Source organism: Otolemur garnettii, unplaced genomic scaffold, assembly GCF_000181295.1.
Source record: "Otolemur garnettii isolate 467f Iridium unplaced genomic scaffold, OtoGar3 scaffold00111, whole genome shotgun sequence".
Lineage (NCBI taxonomy): Eukaryota > Metazoa > Chordata > Mammalia > Primates > Galagidae > Otolemur > Otolemur garnettii.
In genome coordinates this window covers 2,201,160-2,212,397 of record NW_003852506.1, presented here as the reverse complement: position 1 = coordinate 2,212,397, position 11,238 = coordinate 2,201,160, and the positions used below count along the sequence as shown (strand labels likewise).

Here is an 11,238-nt window from a genome sequence, read left to right as displayed (position 1 = left end):
GGATTCGAACCCACCACCTTAGGTGTATGTGGCTGGCGCCTTAGCCACTTGAGCCACAGGCACTGAGCCTGCTTGTCAATTTTTTACACACGGGGTCTCGCTCTTGCTCAGACAGGTCTCAAACTCGTGCGCTCAGTCAATTCACCAGCCTAGGCCTCCCAAGTGGTAGGATTACAGGCGTCAGCCACTGCTCCCAGCCAACATGACTTTCTTTTTCTATAAATTTTAGTCTGGCCACAGATTAGGGACCTCTCAGGAAAGGGTTGCACCAAGCATAGTAATAACTATGGTTATCTTTTTATCTATAAAATTGTTCCACAACCCAATACTGAAAAGTTTTAATGTTCTTCTATTAGGATCAAATTCTCAATTTTCATCATTGATGTAATATTTGACAAAATTCCAAAAACAGTACTTTGAGCTAAAGTGCAATAGTGTCATGATAGCTTACTGTAACCTTAAACTTCTGGGCTCAAGTAATCCTTCTGTCTCAGTCTCCTAAAGTGCTAGGTTTATAGGTGTGAGCCACTGAGCTCAGCCAAGGCAGTATTTCTGTATTATGTGGGTCACAAGAAACTTTTCTAGTTGTAGAGAAAAAAAGGAGATGACAATGAAATCTATGACATAAAATAGGACCATGAACTATAACTTACCGACTACTTCATCATCTGGTTGAAAGAATGATACCTTGCTTCCAACTAGAGAGTGAAGAAAATTAATAGTTAATATTACAAGATTTTAAAATATAATCCTTAACTATTAAAATAAAATTTAAAAATCCATGGGCTTATAAAGTATCACTAACACAGAGAAAAGGCCAAGAACTTCTAGGGCATTTTGATGGTTTATAAGGATAGTAGGATAGGCCACCTCAAATATGAATTCTTTAGAAAATTTAGGCCATCACTATTAACACAGTGGACAGCATGTGTCTCAATATTTAGAGGAGAATTTTCTTGACAAAATGTTCTGCTCCTGCGAAGTAGCTTGCCGCTGACTCCTGTCCAGAAATTTATTTCACTCTAGCAATACCAACTCTTTCTAATTCTTATGTACATCCCATTTGTACTTGCTTCTTTGTTTTGTCTCATGATATCCTCTCTGCTGAGTATGATTCTCCACCTGTCTGCTATGCACCATCTGGACTACTTACTCCAAGAAGCCTTTCCTGTTCTTTCTGGCTGGGTTCAGCACTTCACCTCAGAGTTTTCATAATAATCTGCTCATAAGTATTTATCTGCCTCTCCTCTAGCTAGTGAACTCTTTTATGGCAGGGACTGTCACATTCATATCCTAAACACTTAGCAAATGCTCAAGTGTGAAACAGATGATCATCTGGCTGTTATTTTTACTTTTCTACAGTCTAAGTAGGAAAAAAGAGAGTAAATGAAATTATCATTTAGCTATTGCATTGAGAAGTACATCAAATATACTGTAAATTAAAATCACAGGTGAAACTCAAATATAGTCTAACCCATGTTAACATATTCACGTATGCAGCAAGAGCAAAGATACATTAGTTAATCATGAACTCTTATCAGTGAATATTAAGCATAGGTCTACTTAGAAACAAATTATACAAAATAACTTGGGTTTATTGTTCTACATGTTAAGATCATTATTTACTAAATAAAACTTGAAAATATATTTTAAGACACCCGTAAAATTTCACGGGTTATTTCTCCCCAGAAATCATAATCGCCAGTTTTTGAGAACATATTGTTAGGCAAAGTTTAAAAAATTCAGCTTAACATATTTCCTATTAAATAAATTCTGGTCCAAAGCTAACTTACCCAAGTAATTTATGCTGGTTTGTAAACATCATAAAAAGGATGGTATCTGTTACTCTATTCAATTTGTGATTATTTGCGGATTTAAATACATAATTCCTAAACATGTACTAAAAGGTAATAAGCCCTTCATTTATAAAATAACAATTGGTCCTATTTTTCTTTATAATTAAGAAAAAAACAAAAAAGGCCAGGCATGATAGTGTGTACCTGTAATCCCAGCTAGTTGGTAAAACTGAGGCAAGAGGCCTTCCTGAGCCCAGGATTTTGAGGCTGCAATGAGTTATGATTGCCCTGCGAACAACTAGTGTACTCCAGCTTGGGCAACACAGCAAGACCTCATCTGTTTAAAACAAAACAAAACAAGATAACATTTTGCATAATTAAATTTTATATTTGAAGGGATAAATATGATTTTGTGTACTGGTAAATGAATCAGCTATCATTAAATTTCTTTTTTAGGAGACAGGGTCTCATTTTGTCACCCTTGACAGAGTACTGTGGAATCACAGCTCACAGCAACCTCTAACTCTTGGGCTCAAGCAATTCTCTGGCCTCAGTCTCCTGAGAAGCTGAGACTACAGCCCCCTACCACAATGCCAGGTATTTTAGAAATAGGGTCTTGGGCTGGCTCAGGCTGGTCTTGAACCTGTGAGCTCAGGCAATCCACCTGCCTCGGTCTCCCAGAGTGCTAGGATTATAGGTGTGAGCCACTTCACCAGGCCTTAAATTTCTTTTAGAAAATAAATACAGATATTTATATATGTCAACTTACCTTCTAACACAATTCCAGCAATTTCTCTCCCAACAGGAAAGAATTCCTTCTTCATCTTCATTTCTGCCAGAAGCTAAGTCATGACAAAGGCTATTAACACATTATTATGAAGAATAAATCCTAGGCTCACTCATACATGAGGAAATCAAGAGCAAAAATCAAACTACATAAAGAGTAAATATGATTCAATTTTTGGAATTAAGATAAAGGAAATAACTTCACAAACTAGAATAGAAAACCAAGAGTTTGCTGAAGAATTAGTTGATAAATAGGACTTAGTAATGAGTATTATTATTCAAATTACCATTAACATTCTTTGTTTAATTTCTTTACTTTGCCAAGTATGAAGAGAAATTATGGCCAAACATTTCTTGGTTAGCTAAACACTGTTATCAGTCACCTTACTCAAGTGTGGTAAAGTGAAGGAGAGGACACTGTTGAATAAAGAGGATGTGGCCAGTGAGAAAAGAACGTTCTCTATTCCCACATCCTGTAAAATCACCAGAGCTTGGGTGGCGCCTATGGCTCACTAGGTAGGGCAATGGCCCCATATACCAAGGGTGGCAGGTTCAAACTCAGCCCCGGCCAAACTGCAACAAAAAAATAGTCGGGTGTAGTGGTGGGTGCCTGTAGTTCCAGCTACTCAGGAGGCTGAGGCAAGAAAATCACCTAAGCCCAGGAGCTGGAAGTTGCTATGAGCTGTGTGACGTCATGGCACTCTACCAAAGGCGACAAAGTGAGACTCTGTCTCTACAAAAAAGTGAGACTCTGTCTCTACAAAAGAAAAAAAATCACCAGAGTTTTTCTCACAAATTTTGGGTTAGGGAGGAGGTGAGAAGAAATCATGAATATTCACAGGGAAATTGCCATAGGATTTTGGATTCATGGTGATTAGAATTTCTTTAAGGCTAAAATTTTATTTTAGGAGATTGGTATTTTGTTAAATTCTGACCAAATTAATTGTAAGTACTTGTCTTTTTTTTGTTTTGTTTTGTTTTTGAGACATAGCCTCAAGTTATCCCCCTGGGTAGAGTGCTGTGGCATCACAGCTCACAGCAACCTCCAAGTCCTGAGCTCAAGCAAGTCTCCTGCCTCAGCCTCCCAAGTAGCTGGGACCACAGGTGCCCACCACAATGCCCAGCTATTTTTTTGGTTGCAGCTGTCACTGTTGTTTGGCGGGCCCAGGCTGGATTCGAACCCGCCACCTTAGGTGTATGTGGCTGGTGCCTTAGCCACTTGAGCCACAGGCGCCGAGTCGGATACTTGTGTTTTGAAGTAACAGTATACTTAGATAAGCCTACTATTTAAGTTCCTGTCATTTATAATAATAGTAGAGGTTCTGAACATATGTATAGAAATTACAGTATTTATTTAGGGAATAATAAATAAAATGAAATTGAAATACTTATTTTCTCTGTTTTCCTTTTATTTCACAATATTTTGATTTCTTGTATGTATACTGATTGTCAATAAAATACAGAATTTTATACTTTACTTACATTCATATGATATTCTTTATAAAAATACTGAATGTTTTACAGTATTTCTTTCTTTCTTTTTTTTTTTAGAGATAGAGTCTCACTTTATTGCCCTTGGTAGAGCACTGTGGTGTCACAGCTCACAGCAACCTCTTAGGCAATTCTCTTGCCTCAGCCTCTTGAGTAGCTGGGACTACAGGCACCTGCCACAATGCTCAGCTATTTTTTGTTGCAGTTTGCCCTGGGCCAGGTTTGAACCTGCTCTGCTTGGTATATGGGACTGGCACCCTACCAGCTGAGCTACAGGCACCGCCCAGTTTTATAGTATTTCTTTCATGAATATTTTTACCAAATTATGATGATGGTTTTAGCAATTACAGGTTACCTCCTTCACTTACAATATCATACACATTTTCTTTTCTTTTTTTTTTGTATTTTATACAAAAATTCAGATTTTACTCTTACTTCTTACATTGGTTGGAAGTGATGTCAGTAACTCAAAGACAAATACTTTCAGTTTTCTACCTCTTAGCTGAACAAAAATACATGCAATGTAGCATTTTCATTAGGCAGGACTTGCTTTTTACATTTCACATGATAATACAATATAACCCTTTCTTCAAGAAAATAACCAGTATACTAATGAAACCATCTTTTCAGGAAATGTTTAATAAGCATATTTTATTTAAATAAACCCTCCAGTAGGAAATGGAGATTTCAATGCTTTTACTTAGAAAGAGGTTATGTAAATAGTTATCTGTCAAAATTATATATGCACCTCACCAACATTCCCTTATTAGAAACATCAACATAGCCACATCACAGTTCCCAGTAAGACTTTAAAGTCTCAAAATTCTGTGTCTCCTTTGGCTTGCTTCTCTCTTGATTCCACCCAAGCTTTATTAATGGTTCGCTTCATATCATCATCTCCATCTTCATAAATTTTCTTTAGAACATTCATCAGTCCCGCACGAGGATCTGTTTCAGTGTCATAGGAGGGCTTTTCTTTTTCTTTGCATTCTTTTTCAACCTGAGTTAGGTAGTCCCATCGTGTATTTTCTGTTTTCTTTCTACATAAGATAAGAACTGTATCAGTCTTAACTTTTTTTGAACTGCCTTCCACAGAGATTGGTTTCAAGAGATTGTTCACAATCATGGAGTAACTCTTCCCATTTAGATTCTTAACCAAAAGGTCAAATGACCTCTCTGGGAAATGCACCTGCACATTTTCAGTGGCAACTTGATGAACACCGGCTAAGGTAATATAGATTTTCACAAACTTATCTGACTGATCCCATCCATAATTACTGATTTTCACTGTATATCCCGTTGTAATGGGAGCAACCACAGCAGCTGGCTTTTCATTGTCAAGAGGTTCTGCTTTCCTCTGTGATTTCTGTTGCATCTTGTTCTTGATTTCTGTTTCGATCTTGGATTTTTCAGCTGTAAGGGCGTCACATACTTTTTTCCTAGTGGCTTTTTCCAGCAACACCTTTGCTGCTTCTAGATCTTTCTGTAGCTCTTCCAAAGCTGAAACCATAGTGAGGCTGGGTCAGGCCGAAGGCCCAAGCTGCAGCCACACACAGGAGGAAATGCCGTGCCAAGCGCGCTCACCCTGAGGGCAGACCCCACGGCACAAGTCGCAGTGCCTGCAGCCTGTGCGTACACCAACCCAACCTGCGCACAATTACTGCCCACCCTCCACATGCAGCAGCTTTCATATGCATTTTCTTACATTATCATTACTATGACATTTTCATAACCACTATAATTAATTTATTTTTTTTTGAGACACAGTCTCATTATGTCACCCTCGCTAGGACTACAGGAACCCGCCACAACACCCAGCTATTTTTTTTGTTTTTGTGGCAGTTGTCATTGTTGCTTAGCTGGTTAGGGCTGGGGTTGAACCCACCAACCTCAGTGTACGTGGTCACTATTTTTTTTTTTTTTTGAGACAGAGTCTCACTATCTGCCCTCAGTCGAGTGCCATAGCATCATAGCTCACAGCAACCTCAAACTCTTCGACTTAAGCAATTCTCTTGCCTCAGCCTCCCAAGTAGCTGGGACTACGGGTACCCACCACAATGCCCATCTATTTTTTTTTTTTTTTTTTTGTGGCAGTTATCATTGTTGCTTAGATGGCCCAGACTGGGTTTGAACCCACCAGCCTCAGTGTATGTGGCTGGCACCCCACCTGCTGAGCTACGGGTGCCGAGACATAACAATTATTTTTTACATATGTGCAATATTTCATTCAAGAGATTTTACCATAACTTACCATTTCTTTCTGTTAGACAGGGAGATTATTTCCTAGACTTCAATTTCAATGGATTTTCCATAGTTTTATTAAGAACACCTTCTGTATACAGAAGACTCCAGATAAGGTCTATTAATAGTATTTTTGGTGAAAACACTTCAGGGATCTCATTCATTTCTTTCTTTTTTTTTTTTTTTTTTTGAGACAGAGCCTCAAGCTGTCCCCCTGGGCAGAGTGCCGTGGCATTACAGCTCACAGCAACCTCCAACTCCTGGGCTCAAGTGAGTCTCCTGCCTCCGCCTCCCAAGTAGCTGGGACCACAGGCGCCCGCCACAACGCCCGGCTATTTTTTGGTTGCAGCTGTCATTGTTGTTTGGCGGGTCCGGGCTGGGGATTCGAACCTGCCACCTTAGGTGTACGTGGCTGGTGCCTTAGCCGGTTGAGCTATAGGTGCCGAGCCCTCATTCATTTCTGAAATCATGCTTGTGTTACAGAGTTGTCCAGTGGAATCCTATACCTCATTCTGCAACTCTCTAACTGAGAGTTCCTCAAAAAAAAATGTTTACATCTCTGAAAATTATGGTGACATCATAACCCAGTAAGTATGGTATTTATCTCTAAAAACTAGTTAAGTAACTAGACTTGTTCCATTTATTGTGACACATTTAACTGTAGTTTATTTAGCATCTGAAAAATTTCAGGACATAAGAGGGAGTTTATCTAACAAATAAAATCAGTGTAACCAAATTCTTTGTACCCTTAATGAATCCCAAACAATTAAAAAAAAAAATAGTTGGGCATTGTGGTGGGTGCCTGTAGTCTCAGCTACTTGGGAGGCTGGGGCAAGATAATTTTTTTTATTTTTTTGAGAGTCTCACTTTGTCTACCTTGGTAGAATGCTGTGGTGTCACAGCTCATAGCAATCTCAAACTCTTGGGTTTAAGTGATTCTCTTGCCTCAGCCTCTGGAGTAGCTGGGACTACAGGCGCCCACGGCAATACCCGGCCATTTTGAGATGAGGTCTCGCTCTGGCTCAGGCTGGTCTCAAATCCGTAAGCTGTCAATTCATCCACCTCAGTCTTCCAGAGTGCTAGGATTATAATGTGAGCCACTTGCCTGGCCTTAAGTCCAAGAGTTTGAGGTTGGTGTGAGCTGTGACGCCACAGCACTCTACCGAGGGTGACAAAAAGGGAACAAATTTTCCACATATTTCATAGGCAGTGATGAAAGATCTGCAGGGTGGTGTGTGTTTATGAGTTATTCAAGAATAACTAGAAATATCTATAGAATTGATGGTTGATAAATTGATTGATTAGGTTTCTATGTTTACTACATTTATAAAAGTAAATTCGTCCTTGATAATAGGCCTTACTGATTATAAATTCTCAGACCAGTCATGGTGGCTCAAGCCTGTAATTCCAGAACTCTGGGAGGCTGAAGCAGGAAGACTGCTTGAGGCTAGGAGTTTAAGACAAGCCTGAGCAACATGGCAAGACCTGTCTCTACAAAAAATAAAAACATAAACCAGCCAGGTGTGGTGGTACACACCAGTAGTCCTAGATACTTGGGAGGCGGAGGTAGAAGAACTGCCTGAGCTCAGGAATTTGAGGCTGTAGTGAGCTATGACCTTGCCACTGCATTCTAGCCTGGGCAGCAGAGCAAGATTCTTTGTCAAACCCCCCCCCCCCAAAAAAACAAAAAACAAACAAAAACATGAATTATAAACCCTCAGATTTTACAAAGTAAAGGAGTTTATAAAATATTTTCATATAATGATATACATCACTTCAATATAAATAATAATTTCCCTTAATAAAGAAATATAAAAATGCATAATTTTTTTTCCTAGCTGTTCTATTCTTCTAAGGATGATAGTTTTTTTGTTTGTTTTTTTTTTTGAGACAGAGTCTCACTATGTTGCCCTCAGTAGAATGCCTTGGTGTCACAGCAATCTCAAACTCTTGGGCTTAAGTGATTCTCTTGCCTCAGCCTCCCAAGTAGCTGGAATTACAGGTGCCGGACTATTTTTTTAATTTTTTGTTGCAGTTGTTTAGCTGGCCCAGGTCACGTTCGAACCTGCCACCTTCAGTGTGTGTGGCTGGAGCTGTAACCACTATGGTATGGGCGCCAAGCCTAAAGATGATAGTTTTATGACACTCAGAAGTCAGTTATCATTATATTTGCACATTAAATATACTAAGAAATTCTCACTTGACTTTTGGTCATAATAAATACATCAATACCTTCGTATTTATCTGGCTCAGAGCACAAGCTTTAACTTGAAGTTTCACGAAATTATCTTCTATAACAGGAAGATTTTCCTAGAACCAAACAATAAAAACGTGTTATACATTTCTATGAGAACATGCCTTTATGTTCTAAACATTTTCATGTATAACAAAACCAAACTACCTCCCAATCTTACAGCTAACAACTAAAAAACTACAAGTAGGCTTGGCGCCTGTAGCTCAGCGGCTAGGGTGCCAGCCACATACACCTGAGCTGGTGGGTTCGAATCGAGCCTGGGCCTGCCATACAACGACAATTCCAACCAAAAAATAGCCAGGCGTTGCGGTGGGCACCTGTAGGTCCCAGCTATTTGGGAGGCTTAGGCAAGAGAATCACTTAGACCCCAAGAGCTTGAGGTTGCTGTGAGCTGTGACACCATGGCATTCTACTTGGGGTGACATAATAAGACTCTGTCTCAAAAAACTAAAAAAAATAAAAAGCTACAAGTAATTATTCAACAGTATATAATTAAAAAAAGAACAAAGGGAATTTGGGGTATAATTTATAAAAAGCTTTAAAGTATATATTTTGAAAAGCACTTAGATATCAACGTGGATATATGTTTAGACAATAAAATTAGGATAACAAAGTAGAACAATGAATATTATACTTTATTTCAACCTAATTAATCTCTAAACATCAGATCTTCCCACTTACACAGAAAAGTTTAAACACACATATACATACCAAATAGCCTTTACTAAGTTTGAGAATTTTCTTTCTGGTGTTTTTTTTTTTGAGACAGAGTCTTACTTTGTTCCCCTGGGTAGAGTGCCTGGGCATCATAGCTCATAGCTACCTCAAATTCGTAGGTTTGAGCCATCATCTTGCCTCACCCTCCCAGAGTAGCTGAGATTCCAGCTGCCCATCACAATGCCTGGCTAATTTTTCTATTTTTAGTAGAGACAGGGGTCTCCCTCTTGCTCAGGTGATCCACCTGCTTCAACCTCCCAGAGTGCTGGGATTATAGGTGTGAGCTACAGCACCTGGCCTGGGAATTTTCTCAAATGCTATAAATGAAATTCTTTCAGCACACCAACAGTACATTTTACAAGGGTACATGTTAAATTTACTAAGTGTAGAATATAAGTATCTTAACACAATAATTAAGAAAATGCAGTGAAGCTATGTTGGCTAGTTTGATGTGAATATTTCAAATGGTATGTGAAACCAGCACAATGTACCCCATGATGGCATTAATGTACACAGCTATGATTTAACTTAAAAAAAAGAAACTTTTCAAATTCTCCAAGAGGCATTTGTTCATCTCTTCTTTAAAATCTGCTTGGACAACTCGTTTCAGATTCTCTAAGAGGCATTTGTTCATCTCTATTTTTTTTTGAGACAGAGCCTCAAGCTGTCACCTTGGGTAGAGTGCTGTGCACCACAGCTCATAGCAACCTCCAACTCCTGGGCTCAAGCGATTCCCTGCCTCCGCCTCCCAAGTAGCTGGGACTACAGGCACCGCCACAATGCCTGGCTATTTTTTGGTTGGAGCTATCATTGTTGTTTGGCGGGCCCAGGCTGGATTTGAACCCACCAGCTCAGGTGTATGTGGATGGTGCCTTAGCTCCGTCAGCCACAGGCCTGAGCCTGTTCATCTCTTCTCTAACATCTGTCTTGGACATTTCAGCATGCCCCATAGGATTCTAGCTCAAGTGGCTAAGGCGCCAGCCACATACACCTAAGCTGGCAGGTTCAAATCCAGCCCGGACCTGCCAAACAACAATGATGGCTCCAACCAAAAAATGGCCAGGCGCTGTGGTGGGTGCCTGTAATCCCAGCTACTTGGGAGGCAGAGGCAGGAGAATCGCTTGAGCCCAGGACTTGGAGGTCGCTGTGAGCTGTGATGCCACAGCACTCTACCCAGGGGGACAGCTTGAGGCTCTGTCTCAAAAAATAAAAAATTCCACCACTAGACATAATTTCAACAGCAAAAAACATTCCAAATTATGGCTCAGCACCGGCCACATACATTGGGGCTGGAAGGTTTGAACGTGGCCAGAGACTGCTAAAACAATGACAACTGCAACAAAAAAACAGCTGGGCATCGTGGCAGGTGTTGGTAGTCCCAGCTACTTGGGAGGCTGAGGCAAGAGAATTGCTTAAGCCCAAGAGTTTGAGGTTGCTGTGAGCTGTGACACCACAGCAGTCTACTCAGGGTAACAACTTGAGATTCTGCCTCAAAAAAACCGAGATATCTACATCTCCCTATTTACTGCAGCATTATTCACAATAGCCAGCACATGAAATCAACCTAAGTACCAAGCAATGGATGAAAGGATAAAGAAAATGTGGTATATGTATTATACACAGACACATATGTGGAATACTACTCAGCCATAAATAAAAATAAAATCCTGTCATTTGTGACAACACAGATGAAATCTAGAGGATATTATGTTAAGTGAAATAAGCTAAGCAAAGAAGGCCAAATACTGGCTTGATGCCAGTAGCTCAGTGGGGCTGGTGGGTTCTAACCTAGCCTGGGCCTGCTAAACTACAACAACAACAACAACAACAACAAGCCTAGCATTGTGGTCGGTGCCTGCAGTCCCAGCTACTTGGGAGACTGAGGCAAAAGAATTGCTTAAGCCCAAGAGTTTGAGGTTGCTATAAGTTGTGAGTTGTATTTTTTTTTTTTTT

General features: G+C 39.8%; 2 protein-coding genes across 3 annotated transcripts in view; both read right to left on the bottom strand.

Annotated features, from left to right (window-relative positions):
* The window catches only part of CRYZL1 (crystallin zeta like 1), a 47,840-nt gene that overhangs the window by 32,219 nt on the left and 4,383 nt on the right, over window positions 1–11,238 (bottom strand). Inside the window, exons 2-4 of the mRNA XM_003797059.3 lie at window positions 8,547–8,624; window positions 2,566–2,638; window positions 654–698 (exon numbers count right to left, since the gene is read on the bottom strand). Coding sequence (XP_003797107.2) covers window positions 654–698; window positions 2,566–2,638; window positions 8,547–8,624 — 196 coding nt within the window. The remainder of the gene's footprint in view (window positions 1–653; window positions 699–2,565; window positions 2,639–8,546; window positions 8,625–11,238) is intronic.
* LOC100944326 (calcyclin-binding protein-like) lies at window positions 4,333–8,599 on the bottom strand. Of its 2 annotated transcripts, XM_023517463.1 has the most exons (2): window positions 8,547–8,599; window positions 4,333–5,573 (listed from the first exon to the last, which is right to left on the bottom strand). In XM_023517463.1, the coding sequence occupies exon 2, from the start codon at window positions 5,446–5,448 to the stop codon at window positions 4,891–4,893; it is 558 nt and encodes a 185-aa protein (XP_023373231.1). In that variant the 5' UTR covers window positions 5,449–5,573; window positions 8,547–8,599; the 3' UTR covers window positions 4,333–4,890. The 2 variants fall into 2 exon arrangements, with proteins under 2 accessions (XP_023373231.1, XP_003797106.1); XM_003797058.3 differs by lacking the exon at window positions 8,547–8,599 and having other exon boundaries at window positions 4,333–5,583.